The 15,438-nt window shown below is 42.8% G+C and overlaps 1 protein-coding gene across 10 annotated transcripts in view; it reads left to right on the forward strand.

Annotated features, from left to right (window-relative positions):
• ACSL1 (acyl-CoA synthetase long chain family member 1) overlaps window positions 1–13,401 on the forward strand; it is a 71,286-nt gene extending 57,885 nt beyond the window's left edge. For all 10 annotated transcript variants that reach the window (XM_021670124.2, XM_021670125.2, XM_064369811.1 and 7 more), the window contains exons 12-21: window positions 630–764; window positions 2,384–2,518; window positions 3,147–3,242; window positions 4,512–4,584; window positions 6,157–6,245; window positions 6,872–6,988; window positions 8,829–8,972; window positions 11,090–11,191; window positions 11,304–11,375; window positions 11,739–13,401. In XM_021670124.2, the coding sequence (XP_021525799.1) occupies window positions 630–764; window positions 2,384–2,518; window positions 3,147–3,242; window positions 4,512–4,584; window positions 6,157–6,245; window positions 6,872–6,988; window positions 8,829–8,972; window positions 11,090–11,191; window positions 11,304–11,375; window positions 11,739–11,879 (1,104 nt within the window). In that variant the 3' untranslated portion in view covers window positions 11,880–13,401. The remainder of the gene's footprint in view (window positions 1–629; window positions 765–2,383; window positions 2,519–3,146; window positions 3,243–4,511; window positions 4,585–6,156; window positions 6,246–6,871; window positions 6,989–8,828; window positions 8,973–11,089; window positions 11,192–11,303; window positions 11,376–11,738) is intronic.
• Window positions 13,402–15,438: the final 2,037 nt, after the last annotated feature.

Consider the following 15,438-nt stretch of genomic DNA (forward strand, 5'->3'; position numbering starts at 1 on the left):
ATATATATTTGAGACAGGGTCTCCCTCTTGTTGCCCAGGCTGGAGTACAGTGGCACGATCTTGACTCTCTGCAACCTCTGCCTCCTGGGTTCAAGTGATTCTGCAGCCTCAGCCTTCCGAGTCACTGGGACTACAGCCACCTGCCACCAAGTCCAGCTAATTTTTGTATTTTTAGTAGAGATGGGGTTTCACCATAGCATGGCCAGGCTGGGCTGGAATGCCTGACCTCAAGTGATCTGCCTGCCTCAGCCTCCCAAAGTGCTGAGATTACAGGCATGAACCACTGTGCCCAGCCACTAAAAATATTTAGAGTACATCATATCACATCATTCATTCAGCAAATACTTATCACCACACACCAAGAGAGTAGAATCTCTGTGATCATCACTAAAAACAACATAGCCTGTTTTTTTACTAACTCCTGTATCTTCAGGATGACCAAGAGAAATACCACATTTCCATGTTGTACAATGACTAGTATATGCACGGTTTTTTTAAAGTTATCTATATTTAGGAAATTTAAGATTTCTGGAAACTGGCCTGAAATGCTAAAGTCTTGTGTATTGTCCATACGTTGTGTAAACCCTGCTGTGATGATAAAATGTTTGTTGTCTCCATTACCCCTGTAGTGTGTAATGCTGTGTCATGGAGCTAAAATTGGATTTTTCCAAGGAGATATCAGGCTACTTATGGATGACCTCAGGGTGCTTCAACCCACTGTCTTCCCTGTGGTTCCGAGACTGCTGAACCGGATGTTTGACCGAGTAAGTTCCAAACAACAAAGTCCCAGGACTGAGCACTGACTTGGAAGCAGAGGCTTGGGTTTGAATTGGGCTGTGCCATGTGCCATCTGTATGACCCTGGACAGTCCTCTTAATCTTGCAGAACTTCAGTTTACTCATCTGTAAAGTTAGAATGCATTTACCTCTCAGAGTTGTTGATAAGGATTATAAGATAAAATGCATGAACGCACTTTGTAAATCACAGTCACAATAGTCACAATACAAGTGTAAGGTGGGAGGTCATTTTATTTTTACAATAAACGCTTTGAGCCTCTGCTTCCTCATGTATAACGTGGACTGTTTCCTCTTCTCTCCTACTGTTTGTCTCAGAAGTTACTAATGGGATCACATGAGGATAGTGACTATGAAATGGTTTTCTTAATTGTAAAGCTCCTTGCATGGACATGTAAAACATTACTTACTTCGCCACATTGAAAGAAGTGACTAAGCCACAGCAGAGCCCAAGAGAACACTAGCTCCTCTGTGGTGGGTATCATCGCGTGGACCACACAGCCAGGGCCAGGCACGTGGGCATGAGCAGTCTCCAGAATGAGTTTTCACTGGGCAGTATTAATACTCTTCATTTTGAGGCAGGGCTTCTGTCATCTCTCAGAATCTTCTTATATTTTTAATGTTTTTTTAAAACAGTTTTTAAAAGAACAACTCTATTGACATATAGTACACACTCTGAATAATTCGCTGATTTGAAGTATATAATTCAGAGGTTTTGAGTATTGTCACAGAGTTCTGCAGCCATCATGACGATCAATTTTCGAACATTTTTATCACCTCCAAGAGAATCCCTTACCTAATCTTTAGCTGTCATCCCCAGACCCCCTCCATCCTTAAGCATCCACTCATCTGTGTTCTAAATCTGTGTATTTCTCTATTCTGGACTTTTCTATGGATTGAATCATGCCGTATGTGCTTCTTTGTGACTAGCTTCTTTCACTAGCATCCATGCAGCACGTGTTAGCACTTCATTCCTTTTAATGGCAAAATAGTATTCCACTGTATGGATAGAACACATTTTCTTTATCCATTCCTCCTTCTTCTTTTTTTTTTTTTTTGAGAAGGCTCTCATTCCATTGTCCAGGCTGGAGTGCAGTGGTGTGATTATGTCTCACTGCAGCCTCCATTTCCAGGGCTCAAGCAATCCTTCCATCTCAGCCTCCCGAGTAGCTGGGACCACAGGCATACGCCACCGTGTCCTGCTAATTTTTGTATTTTTTGTAGAGACAGGATTTCATCATGTTAGCCACACTGGACTCAAATTCCTGAGCTCAGGAGAGCCGCCCACCTCGGCCTCCCAAAGTGCTGTGATTACAGATGTGAGCCGTGACACCTGGCCTATGCATTTCTACTTGAGGGGCATTTGGGGCTGTCCATGTTTTCGTTGCTCCTGGGGGTGTCCCGAGGTGTGGAATTGCTGGTCCTGTGCTGAGCATGCGTGACCATTAGAGGACTGGCCAGGCTGTTTTCCAGAGCAGCTGCGCCATTTTGTGTTCCCCAGCAGTGTATGAGGGTTCCGATTTCTCCACACTTTTGGTCTCTGGCCATCCTAATAGGTGTAAAAACCTTCTCATGTCTTGGCTAATTAGATTTTCGGACAAGCAAACACCACACTGAAGCGATGGCTCTTGGACTTTGCCTCCAAGAGGAAAGAAGCAGAACTCCGCAGCGGCATCATCAGAAACAACAGCCTGTGGGACAAGCTGATCTTCCACAAAATACAGGTAACACGTGACTCACAGCTGCCGTTCTCATGGAAACCAGCTTAGGTTTTAAGAGTTCTATGAGGTTTTTTTTGTTAGAGAGAGAGATGAAGGTAAGGGAGAAAATGACATGTTTGTATTAATTCTGGCACATGTTTAGAAACTAAGGCAAAGCCATTAAATAGGGCTCAGTTTCTAAGATAAATAGTATTGCAACCATCTAGGGGGAAAAGGATTCAGGGTAGTGTAGCCTTTCTAATTCTTCATTTTGTTTCGTTTTTCTGGAACAAGTATGTCACGCTTAAGGTAATTTTTTAAGCATGAGTGATAGTGGTTTAATAATATTATGCCCTGCAGAAGGCTGGAATTGGGGTAGTTACCACAGATCCCCCAGTCCTGTTCTGATTTCCTGAAATAGCCTCTGCAGAGGTGGAACTGACTTCCATACACACTGGAAGGGAACAGGGCAGTCACAGGTGGAGACAAACTATGCCCTGTGTTGCTGTTGTGAGCGCCATGAGTTCTCTGTGTGGCCTGCAGAGGCGCTGTGGGTTAGGGAACAGGGCCCCAGGTAGGCCTCTTTGGCTGAGAGGCCGCTGACTTCCAGATGTGTAACCCTCACCTTCTCCCACTCTCCCTGCCTTGCAAGTCGAGCCTGGGTGGAAGAGTCCGGCTGATGGTCACAGGAGCCGCACCGGTGTCTGCCACTGTGCTGACGTTCCTCAGAGCAGCCCTGGGCTGTCAGGTGAGGTGGATTTTATGGCACCTGATTCTCCCAGACTAGGACGCCCAGTCTGCTTCTGCACCAATGTCATTTGAACTCTGTGTGTATGTGTCTTCATTTTTAATTGACGAGAGTATATTTGTGGTGTAGGTGATGTTTTGATGTATGTAAACATTGTGGAATGGCTAAATCAAGCTAATTAACATGTGTCTTACCTCATATACTTTTTCTTTTTTCTTTTGAGATGGAGTCTTGCCCTGTCGCCCAGGCTGGTGTGCAGTGGCGCAGTCTTGGCTCACTGCAACCTCCACTTTACGAGTTAAAGCAGTTTTCCACCTCAGCCTCCCGAGTAGCTGGGATTACAGGCGTGTGCCACCACACCCAGCTAATTTTTTGTAATTTTAGTGGAAACGGGGTTTCACCATCTTGGCTAGGCTGGTCTTGAAGTCCTGACCTCGTGGTCCACCCGCCTCGGCCTCCCAAAGTGCTGGGATTACAGGCATGAGCCACCGTGCCCGGCCACCTCACATACTTTATTTGTCTGTAGTGAGAACACTTGGAATCTACCCTCTGTGCAGTTTTCAAGTATACGATACATTGTTGTTAGCTGTAGTCACCTTACTATGGAGCTCTTAAACCCATTCCTCTTGATGGGGACTTTGTGTCCTTTGACCAATATCACCCCAATCCTTCCCACCCCCCACTTTGTGTGTGTGTCTTATTTTTGTTTGGAAGAGATATATATAGATATATATGGAGAAGCAAGCATATATATATTTTTTACCCTAGGCAGGGGAATGTGTGTGTCTGCTATTTGTTGAATTTTCTCTAGGGTCAGACACAAGACACACCATTAGAAGCAGGCATGCAGGCATGGAATGGGTCACAGGTGATGACCTTACCCACACACTATGCTGAGAACCTGGACTAAAGGGGGAAAAGAGGATTTGGTTACAGGATGTGTGTGGGATACACGTCCTGTGAATTGACCAAGCGAGTTCACTGCTGTTAGGTGGTGACCAGTCACACAGGGCTTCTCCCTTGCTTGGCCACAGGAAATTAAGTAGAAGGTGCACCTGGGTGATGGCTGGTGTTGGCAGAGGGGTGAAGGTGTGTGCGTGCTGCCGTAAAGCATACCGGACCGTTGAATGAACTTACTGAACAGACCGTTTGAAATGAAATTTCACCACAGCCAGTCATGACTTGGGAGTTAGTGAGACTTCATTGTGCACTTCCAGCAAAGGTGTGACTGTGCTCTCCTTAATAACGTCCCGTCTCTTGGTGCCTCAGTTTTATGAAGGCTACGGACAGACCGAGTGCACTGCCGGGTGCTGCCTGACCGTGCCTGGAGACTGGACCGCAGGTATGACTGGGGGAGGCTCCTTTTTGGAATTTTGTGATTCATATTGTATTATTGGTGTGTCTGGAATTGGGTTAATCACTGATTGGTTCATTAACCGTCTTAAAAGTGCTGTGTCTCTGATCATTAGGGCTGGGAGCAAACACTCTGTGTCAGGGCACTATGGGGAAGGCACCTCTGGCGACTGAGGGGTGGTGTTGGGTATCTGGCTATAAAGCTGGTGGCAGCAGAGACTTGCCTAGACCCTACCAGTGATATCTGAGAGGGGCCTGTGTTCCAGATTGAGAATGTCTTGCCCAACAGAGGTTCCCAGTAGTTGAGTAGGATCTCGTTTAAAATGACAAATAGTTATTTTAAACAACAAATAGTTATTAAATTTGTGCTGTGTGCTATGCTAGGTGTTGGGACTACCAATAGGAATAAATACAAGTCCTTTTTCTCAAAGAGTCTTTTCTCAAAAGGAAAAAGGAGGAGGACAAACACAAATAATTGAGCACCTGTCATGGATAAGCCTCTATGATGGGTGTTTAGGAAGTACCTAACATCAGTGTAATCCCAACAGTGTCCCTGTGAGACAAGTACTGGTACTTCTCAGAGGAAATTATAGATGGTTGCTTAAGTAACACATAAATAATGTATGAGAATTTACACAGCATTATGCTTTGGAGCCAGGATTTCAACCCCAGCCTGACTGCAGAACTGTGCTTCCTCTGTATCATGCAAATAGTAAATTTTGCACTGTGATAAACAAACTTCCCCAGCTTATTTGGAGTATTACAAGTCTTAGCACCATCTAGTAACATAGATTCTAGAACCTAGCACTGTCTAGTAGCATACTTCTACTGGAATTGACACAGTCTGTGAATCTTCTTTATGGCATTTAACTTTTAACCTCAGTTTCCTTAACAGAGAATTTGGAATACTGATCTCTAGAAGCTCAAATTTTAAAACATAGGAATAATTATTTGTGACGCTCTTAAAACATACCTAATGTCTGTTGTTGCTGCTTTTGGAAAAGACAACCCAGTCTTAACAGCCATTGGCAAGAGAGTTAAGTTAGCTGTGGAAATGAGCACTGTCCCGTCTTAGTAAAAACTGTAAGACATGCTTCTTCATATGTAAGGGAATAAAGGCCGTGTTGATGAGAACCAAGTGGTGCATGAGGTTTGCCAAAGCTGCATGTGTTCTCTCTTCTTACAGAGAACAGGGACACTAAAAAGTCTGTGTGAGATGAGTGCTAGTAATGGGTGTGGGCAATGGGAGGGCAGAAGCCAGCTGAAGGTTTGAGTGCGCCTGCTTCCAGGTGTTCTTAGGAACCTTCACAAAGACCCCAAATCACTCGTAAATAACTCAGACAAGCACACTTGGGAAAGGTCCTGAAGAGACTAAATATGTTCTTCTCTAGTCTAAGATAGACTCTCTTAAATTATACTAGGGCAATGGCTATAATTGCAGAACTCAGAAGTTTATCCCAGCTTTTTTTCTTATGTGAAATCCTGTTTGCTTTCAAAATAATTTGACTTGAGGTTATTGGTAGTCCCCTTAAGAATGATTATTTGCTTATTTAATATACAGGTCATGTTGGGGCCCCTATGCCTTGCAGTTTGATAAAACTTGTTGATGTGGAAGAAATGAATTACATGGCTGCCAAGGGTGAGGGCGAGGTAAGTGACACCTGTCATTTTACCTCGCTGCCATTTCCTGTGATCACTGGCCATTGAGAATGCAGTGGCACTTCCCAGCAGCTCAGTGCAGCTATTGAGCTTGACTTCAGTGATCTTGGAGTCTGCCAGGCTCCCTCCTGAGGGTACATTTATGTTCAGTTCTCAGGGAGTGGGCAGGAGGGACACTGACGCCTGCCTTCCTCTGCCAGGCCTCATAGGGATTTGGGCTCGAGAGCCTGCAAAGAAAGACTTAGTGGCCTCAGTTCTGGGATGAAGCTCCTGCCTGTTACTTGCCCTGGGTACCTATTAGTGAGCTACTGGCTACTGGATGGGAAGGCTAATTACTTAAAAGTGATTTTATCCCCTGTGGGGCTTTCCAGCATCTTTGAGCCAGAACCTAGGGCAAGCATTAGCCCGACAAAGTGACCACAGCTGAAGTAATTCAGGAAGGGACATGGGGCACTGGAGATCCCTTGCAGATCCCGGCAGAGCTCTGGAAACTCCCTCTGGATCCTGGAATTTAGGGCTTCCAGTTAAAGGTTGGGGCAGACACACACATACACACACTGGTTTTCTTTGGAGAAACCCCAGTAAATGCTGTTCATTGATGATCTTCTTTTCTTTAGGTGTGTGTGAAAGGGCCAAATGTATTTCAGGGCTACTTGAAGGACCCAGCAAAAACAGCAGAAGCTTTGGACAAAGACGGCTGGTTACACACAGGGGACATTGGAAAATGGTTACCAGTAAGTTGCTGCCTCCTCTCCTCACAAACAGTTTTGTTCCATTGTAGGGAAGAAGGCATCTTGTCTGCTGTACAGCTGCCACGTGGCAGTGGTACCCTGAATTTTCTCTTTCCCTTCCTCCTTGTTGAGTGATATGATGGAGACTGTTCCATTTCCTGCAGGGGACAGGTTTACACTTAGCATCCTTGGTTGGATTTTCACGTTAGCAAATATGTTTTGTTTTGATGCTTTTGTTTTGAGATGGAGTTTTGCTCTTGTTGCCCAGGCTGGAGTGCAATGACGCGATCTCAGCTTACTGCAACCTCCACCTCCCAGGTTCAAGTGATTCTCCTGCCTCAGCCTCCCAAGTAGCTGGGATTATAGGTGCCTGCAACCACATCTGGCTAATTTTTATATTTTTAGTAGAGATGGGGTTTCGTCATGTTGGCCAGTCTGGTCTCAAACTCTGACCTCAGGTGATCCACCCACCTCAAGCTCCCTAAGTGCTGGGATTATAGACGTGAGCCACCACACTCGGCCTGTTTTGGTGCGTAACATAAATTCTGGTTGTTGCTTCTCAACTGGGATACAAAGAGAGAATGGCTTTTTAAAATATCCATACTGAGTCGTGATGTTGAGCCCTCAGTTAAGTAAGATACAGGGGAAGTTGTGGTAGTCTCCTAGGAATGCAGGATGGGCAAGAATTTGGGAATGAATGTGTTTCTTAGGTTTGTCATCTCATTAAAAATAAGGTGTTTTACAGATCAGGTGAACTCCTTGAATTTAGTTGAATTTAGTCTCAGAATCATTTACTGTAGAGAAATTCTGAAGAGTCCATCTTAGGAATGAGCTTGTACAAGAAGCCTCACCTGTCCCATCTATTGGTTTGACCAGTTACCTGCTGTTTTTAAGTTATTACTAGACTGATTGCAAACACTAAAATGACACATGTAATTTTTATTGTTGTATATGGCAGATTCTTGTAGATTTTAGGTGCTTACTTCTCTGGAATTTGTATTGATTAGAAAAATGCCTCCCAAAATTACTTCAGATTTTGAAATACCCAAGCTATTTAAAGCTAAATTAAGTCCCCCTCTTCAGGTTCAAGAGAGATTAAATATCAGTTCTAATTCTACCGTGGTGCTCACGAACACATCCCATAGTCTCTCTGGACCTTGGTTTGCTTTTTCTGAAAATGGAGAACTAGTGTGGGCGAAGAGAACCTTAGACACTTTCCTACAGGTGACTTATGGTGCCATGAGAGTGGCCCTGGTGTGGGGATGCGGGTGAAAGTGGGACAAGGGTTTTCCTCACGGCACCACTGGGATGTGGCTGGTCTGGTCCAGAGATGCTAGAGCACTTCCACAGTTGACTGACTCTTCCCAAAGGGCCAAGATCACCCCTCCGGATATCGAGGAAGAAAACGGGAATTTGGCTTTTGTATAGGAAACATTTCTTGAACTCTTAGTCTGTGCAGAGCACTTTGGAGGGAAGAGTCTGTGTTCCTGCTATTAAGGAACTTGACTCACTTGGTGAGCCAGATATGTATGCACATAATTCAGACAGGAGGCTAAATGAACCAGCAAATCCTTGCTAGTGCTGACCAGTCAGTGGTGCCAAGCGGTGACACTGAATGAGCCCTTCGCTATCTCTGCACTTGGCTGAATAGCTTGGGACAAGTTCCTCAGTCTCTCTAAGCCTTAGTTTCCCCCTCTGTAAAATGGGATCATAACTGACCTCTGTGGGATGTTATTAGAATTAATCAAGAGTGTGCATTAAATACTTTTCACTGTGTTGGGATCCATCCTGGTTGGAAACCAGCCATCAGGCCATTCATAGCCCCCTCCCTTCTGATCAACAGAATGGCACCTTGAAGATTATTGACAGGAAAAAGCACATATTTAAGCTGGCACAAGGAGAGTACATAGCACCTGAAAAGATTGAAAATATCTACCTGCGAAGTGAGCCTGTTGCTCAGGTGTTTGTCCACGGAGAAAGCTTGCAGGTATGTGCTTTCCAGGTCATGAACACTGCTGCATAGACATTGCCAGGGTCTGGTACTCCAGGGGCTTTAAAAATGTGATTGGAAGTTTGAGATCCCTATATATTGGCCTTCGTGTCTAATATGCTAAAATATCATTGACCTGTTACTAGTTTTTGCTGCTTGGCATTTCCTACTTGGAGAAATTTGTTCTCTTGAATTTCCACATTTTTATTTTACTTAGAGAGGTCTGATGTACCAAGGGAGGTTGGATAAGCATACTAAGTGGGGTGGATAATATCTGTTTCTAATTATGAAAGAAAACATTGACATGGATTATAAGAAAGTTTAAAATTTTCAAACATGTTAAACCCAGCCTATTTATGATATGCTTTGTCATTTTTGACCAAATGGTAGTTGTGAACCAAGAATACTCAAAGTTGAAAATCAAAATCAATATATCAGCGAAATATGTATGGTATTTGCCAAAATGTTGGACAGATGATGTCAAGGAATAGAGGATCTGGTTTCCTGAAAATTAACCTTTTGAAATTTTAGAAGGACATATATATATATGTCCTTTTTTTTTTGAGATGGAGTGGATTGCAGTGGCGTGAGCTTGGCTCACTGCAAGCTCCACCTCCCGAGTTCAAGCAGTTCTTTGCCTTAGCCTCCCGAGGAGCTGGGATTACAGGCACCTGCCACCATGCCTGGCTAATTTTTTGTATTTTTAGTAGAAACAGAGTTTTACCATCTTTGGCCAGGCTGGTCTTGAACTTTTGACCTTGTAATCCACCCACCTCAGCCTACCAAAGTGCTGGGATTACAGGCGTGAGCCACCGCACCCAGCCAGATGGATATTTTCTTTTAAGAGAATGCACTTTTTTTTCTTTGAGATTGTATCTATTTTCCTTTGTTCTAGAATCTTCTCATTCTTTTGATTTTAATTTTATTGTTACTAGATTATAAAGGATGGGATATTAGAGTTTTTTTAAATAAAAATGAATCTATATAAAATTTATTTATTTTCTCTTTTTTAATTTTTTTTTTTTTTTTTTTTAATAAAGATGGGGTTTCACCATGATGGCCAGGCTGGTCTTGAACTCCTGACTTCAGGTGATCCACCCACCTCGGCCTCCCAAAGTGCTAGGATTACAGGTGTGAGCCACCGCGCCTGGCCAAAATTTATTTATTTTCTTAGAGATAGGGTCTCACTCTGTTATCCAGGCTGGAGTGCAGTGGCACAATCGTAGCTTACTACAGCTTCAAACTCCGGGGTTTAAGGGGATGCTTATACCTCAGCTTCTCAAGTAGCTGGGATTACAGGTGTAAGCTAGCATATGCAGCTGATTTTTAAATTTTTTGTAGAAATAGAATCTCACTATGTTGCCCAGGCTGGTCTCAAACTCCTGGCCTCAAGTGATCCTCCTGCGTTGGCTTCCTAAAGTGCTAGGATTACAGGCATGAGACAGGCTCCCATTTTTCCTGTTTTTTAAAGCAGTTATCTTTTATCCATCACCTTATTTGGCCCTGCTTTTAAAAAATAAGTATACAAAAGTAAATACAAATTAAAAGTTTGTTAGATTTTTATTTCCAGTGGTTTTTTAAAAAAAACATTAATTATCGCTGCACGCTGTGGCTCATGCCTGTAATCCCAGCACTTTGGGAGGCCGAGGTGGGTGGATCACCTGAGGTCAGGAGTTCAAGACCGGCCTTACCAACATGGAGAAACCCCATCCCTACTAAAAAATACAAAATTAGCTGGGCGTCATGACGCATGCCTGTAGTCCCAGCTACTTGGGAGGCTGAGGCAGGAGAATCGCTTGAACCCAGGAGGCGGAGATTGCAGTGAGCCGAGATCATGCCATTGCACTCCAGCCTGGGCAGTAAGAGTGAAACTCTATCTCAAAAAATAATAATAATTATTATTGCAAAATTTCTGATGCCATCCACATTTTAGAGCCAGGAGTTCTTAAGTTGGATTCAGTGAACTCCTGGGGGAGGAGAGTAGTATGTTCTGAAGAGATGAGTCATAACTTTCATCATATTCTCCCAGGGGTCCATAAGACAGAAAAATAAAGAGCCACTCTTTTAGAGCATTTGGATCAAGCTATGTAGTAACTCACTTGTCTGTGTTAAAGGCATTTCTCATTGCAATTGTGGTGCCAGATATCGAGACATTATGTTCCTGGGCCCGAAAGAGAGGATTTGATGGGTCCTTTGAGGAACTGTGCAGAAATAAGGTAAGGTTCTGAAGGGTCCAGTCTGTCCTCATCTTAACTTGGCGTTAAATGTACCTGTGGATATTCAGGGACTTCCAACAGAGGAAGTAATTTATTTTTCCTACCCTATTAGGATGTCAAAAAAGCTATCCTTGAAGACATGGTGAGACTTGGGAAGGATTCTGGTCTAAAACCATTTGAACAGGTATGACCTTCATCTGAGTGCATGAATTCCTTTAAAACAAATTTTCCACTTGAGGATTTTTTACAGATTATATAAGCTTATGGGGTGACCTAAGGATATACATGAGGAATAAATAACGGAGTGGTTTGACAGGAAAGGGTGTTAAATCAAGAACATGTGTTCTCTTTTCCTGGACATCAGAATATGATCTTGAATCCTATCCTAAGAATAGGATGCCCATCCTTTGTTGAGAAAGTACAGCGTGGCTGAAATGAGAGGATGGATTGGATGGCCAGAGGGTGTTGATCCTCTCCCAGGCTGACATGCTTTTTAGACTGGTGGCCTGTGTCCTCTTTTCTCCTTTAACTGCTTGTTTTTTGGCAGGTCAAAGGCATCGCACTGCACCCTGAATTGTTTTCTGTCGACAATGGCCTTCTAACTCCAACAATGAAGGCGAAAAGGCCAGAGCTGCGGAACTATTTCAGGTCACAGATAGATGAACTTTATTCCACTATCAAGGTTTAGTGTGAGGAACAAAGCTCAGAGGAAATGGCACAGCTCTACAATCTCTTCTCCTGCTGATGGCCTTCATGTTGGTAATTTTGAATACAGCAAGTGTAGGGAAGGAAGCATTCGTGTTTGACTTGTCTATTTGGGGTTCTTCTCATAGGAATGTTAGAGGAAACGGAACACTGCCTTACAGTCACCTCATGTTGCAGACCATGTTTATGGTAATACACACTTTCCAAAATGAGCCTTAAAAATTGTAAAGGGGAAACTATAAATGTGCTCAGTTATTTGAGACTTCCTCAGTTAAAAAGGTGGGTTTTAAATCTTCTGTCTCCCTGTTTTTCTAACCAAGAGGTTAGGACTTTGCTATCTCTGAGATGTCTGCTACTTGCTGCAAATTCTGCAGCTGTCTGCTGCTCTGAAGAGTACAGTGCACTGGAGGGAAGTGTGCCCTTTAAAAATAAGAACAACTGTCCTGGCTGTCATCACAAGCGGACCAGAGATTTTAAAATCCCTGCTACTGTTCCTTCTCACAGGCACTCACAAAACCCTTCTGATTCATAAGGGTTATGAAATTCATGTTCTTCTCCAGTCCCTGTGGTTTCTGTTGGAGCATGAGGTTTTCAGTAAGCAGAAGGGCAGATCCAGCGCAGAACCATGCAGATATGGAGCCTCTGGCAAATGGGTGCTCATCAGAGCGCACGGATTCTCATTCATGGCAGAATGCTCTTGGACTCTGTTCTGCAGGCCTGATTCCCCCGTTCCATCCTTTTTCAGGGGTTATTTAAAAATCTGCCTTAGATTCTACAGTGAAGACAAGCATTTCAAGAAAGAGTTACCTGGATCAGTCATGCTCAACTGTGATGACTGAATAACTGTCTACTTTATCTTCACTGAACCACTCACTCTGTGTAATGGCCAACGGATTTTTAATGTGGTTTTCATATCAAAAGATCATGTTGGGATTAACTTGCCTTTTTACCCAAAACATAAACTCTCAGGCAAGCATTTCTTTAAAGATATTAAGGGAGTAAATATACGTGGGTACTTATTGAAATGGACAATAATAAACAAATGTTCTTATAATGCTACCTGATTTCTATGAAATGTGTTTGACAAGCCAAAATTCTAAGATGTAGAAATCTGGAAAGTTCATTTCCTGGGATTAACTTCTCAAGGGATTTTTTTAAGTTAATTTGGGAAATTAACAGCATTTCACTTTATTGTGAGTCTTTGCCACATTTGACTGAATTCAGCTGTCATTTGTACATTTAAAACATCTGTTTTGGGGTATGTGAGAGTACATGTATTATATACAAGCACAACAGGGCTTGCACTAAAGAACTGTCATTGTAATAACACTATTTGGTAGCCTGACTTCATATATGTATTCCTAATTGCACAAAAAGTCAGTAATTTGTCACCTTGGGGTTTTGAATGTTTGCTTTAAGTGTTAGCTATTTCTATGTTTTTAATAAACCAAAACAGAATTTCCAAAAACAATGAAGGAAACCAAAATAAATATTTCTGCATTTCAGGTGAGTGAAGCATCTTTTGTAATGTCATGCTTAATATTCAGAACAGCCTGTAATGTGCACAAAGAGCAAGAATGGCCCTCGGCCTGGAATCCTTCCCAGTTGTCTCCTTTTCTTCTTAGGTCACTCTCTTCTAACTCAGCTGTCCTCGGACACTAGCCTCCCACCAGGTTGTGTGTGGCAAAAGTCCTAACTGGTTGTGGAGAAGAAAGTCACAGTGTCAATAACAGAGAAGGCCCTGAAAATGCAGCTACCTTGCTGGAAAATGTATTTCAGGCAGCACTGGCTGCAGCTGGTGATTCTGTGGTGCATTTAATTCCACGATTGTATTTTAGCAGTTTTAATCATTCTCTTACTATAGAACTATTTTAAATGTCACTTTATAGCAGCCAACTTTTCCTTGTTTCTTTTCCTCTATCTCTACCCTATTCCTTCTGTTACTATTTTAAAGATTTTCTTTTCCACAGGTATTAATGAATCAACCCCCAATTTCTTCCAAGCCTGTTGTGTTTAAATCTAGTTTCCTCTCTTACCTTCTATGTTTGATGTGATGATGTGCACATCAAGCCCTGTGCAGATACTCTCTGTGGTAGAGCTTCTAGTCCATTCTTCCACTTTTATTAAGATCTTTATCTTAGCTGGGGCAGTGCCATGCACCTGTAGTCACAGCTACATGGGAGGCTGAGGCAGGAGGATCCCTTGAGCCCAGGATGAGTCCAGCCTGCCTCTTAAAAGAATTGTTTCAAATGAAGATCTTTCTCATGTCTTTTCTCAGCTTACCTTCCTCCTCTTCTCTCCTGATGAACTGTGAGGTTCTTAAGACCTTGCCTTTCTTCCCGCTCCCTTAGCACTGAACATGGGGCTTAGAAACTAATAGATGTTCATTAAACCTTTTGAACAAATACTTGAAATTGTGAACAAAGTCCTCTTGCAATCAGGTTTTAATAAACACTAGGCTGTGTTAAAATCATGGCGAAATACACATAAAGTTAGCATCGTCATCATTTTTCAGTGTACAGTTCAGTGGCATTCTGGACATCCATGCTGCTGTGTGTCATCAGTACCATCCAGCTGCAGAAGCTCTTCATCTTGCCAAACTGTACGCATTAAATGACAACTCCCCGTCCACCCCTCCCACTAAACTACTGGCAGCCACCACTTACTTTCTGTTTCTATTAAATTGACTACTCTAGGTATCTCATATAAGTGGAATCATATATGGAATCATACTTTTGTGACTGGCTTATTTCACTCAGCATAATGTCCCCAAGGCTCATCCATGTTGTAGCACGTCAGAATTTCCTTCTTTGCAAGGCTGAATAATATTCCATTGTCTGTATAGGCCACGTTTTATTTATCACCTCATCCATCGATAGACACTTGTTCTTACCCTCTGGCTGTTGTGAATAATGCTGCTGTGAACACTAATGTACAGTTCGGTTGGAGTCCCTGCTTTCAGTTCTTTTGTGCATATACCCTGAAGTAGAATTGCTGCATCATGTGGTAGTTCTGTTTAATTTTTTTTTGAGAAAGTACCATATTGTTTTCCACACCAACTATATCATTTTACATTTCCACCAGGAATGCCCGAGGGTTCCAGTTTCTCCACATCCTCACGAACACCTGTTTTCTGTTATTTTCAGTAGTAGCCATCCTAATGAGTGTGCAGTGTTGTGTCATGATGGTTTGGATTTGCATTTCCCTGATGAGCAGTAATGTTGAGCATCTTTTCACATGCTTGATTACCATTGGGTCTGTCTTTGGAGAAATGTCTATTCAAATCCTCTGCCCATTTTTAAAAACTGAGTTGCTTGGGGTTTTTATGTTATTGAGCTGTAGGAGTTCTGTATATATTCTAGATATTAATCCCTAAACACTGTTTTTAATTTTTAATTTTCACTGCCCTGCTTGGGTTCAGTGCCTCCTCAGCAGCACTAGAGATGTGATGGTGCTTCTTCCCAAAAATCAAAACCAACTCAAAAGCCCAGTGGTCTCTCTCCAGCCAGAACAGAAAAGAAAAAATATGATTGATTGCAAGA

The sequence above is a fragment of the Aotus nancymaae genome, unplaced genomic scaffold, assembly GCF_030222135.1.
Source record: "Aotus nancymaae isolate 86718 unplaced genomic scaffold, 86718_ANA_hifiasm-v0.15.2.pri h1tg000006l, whole genome shotgun sequence".
Lineage (NCBI taxonomy): Eukaryota > Metazoa > Chordata > Mammalia > Primates > Aotidae > Aotus > Aotus nancymaae.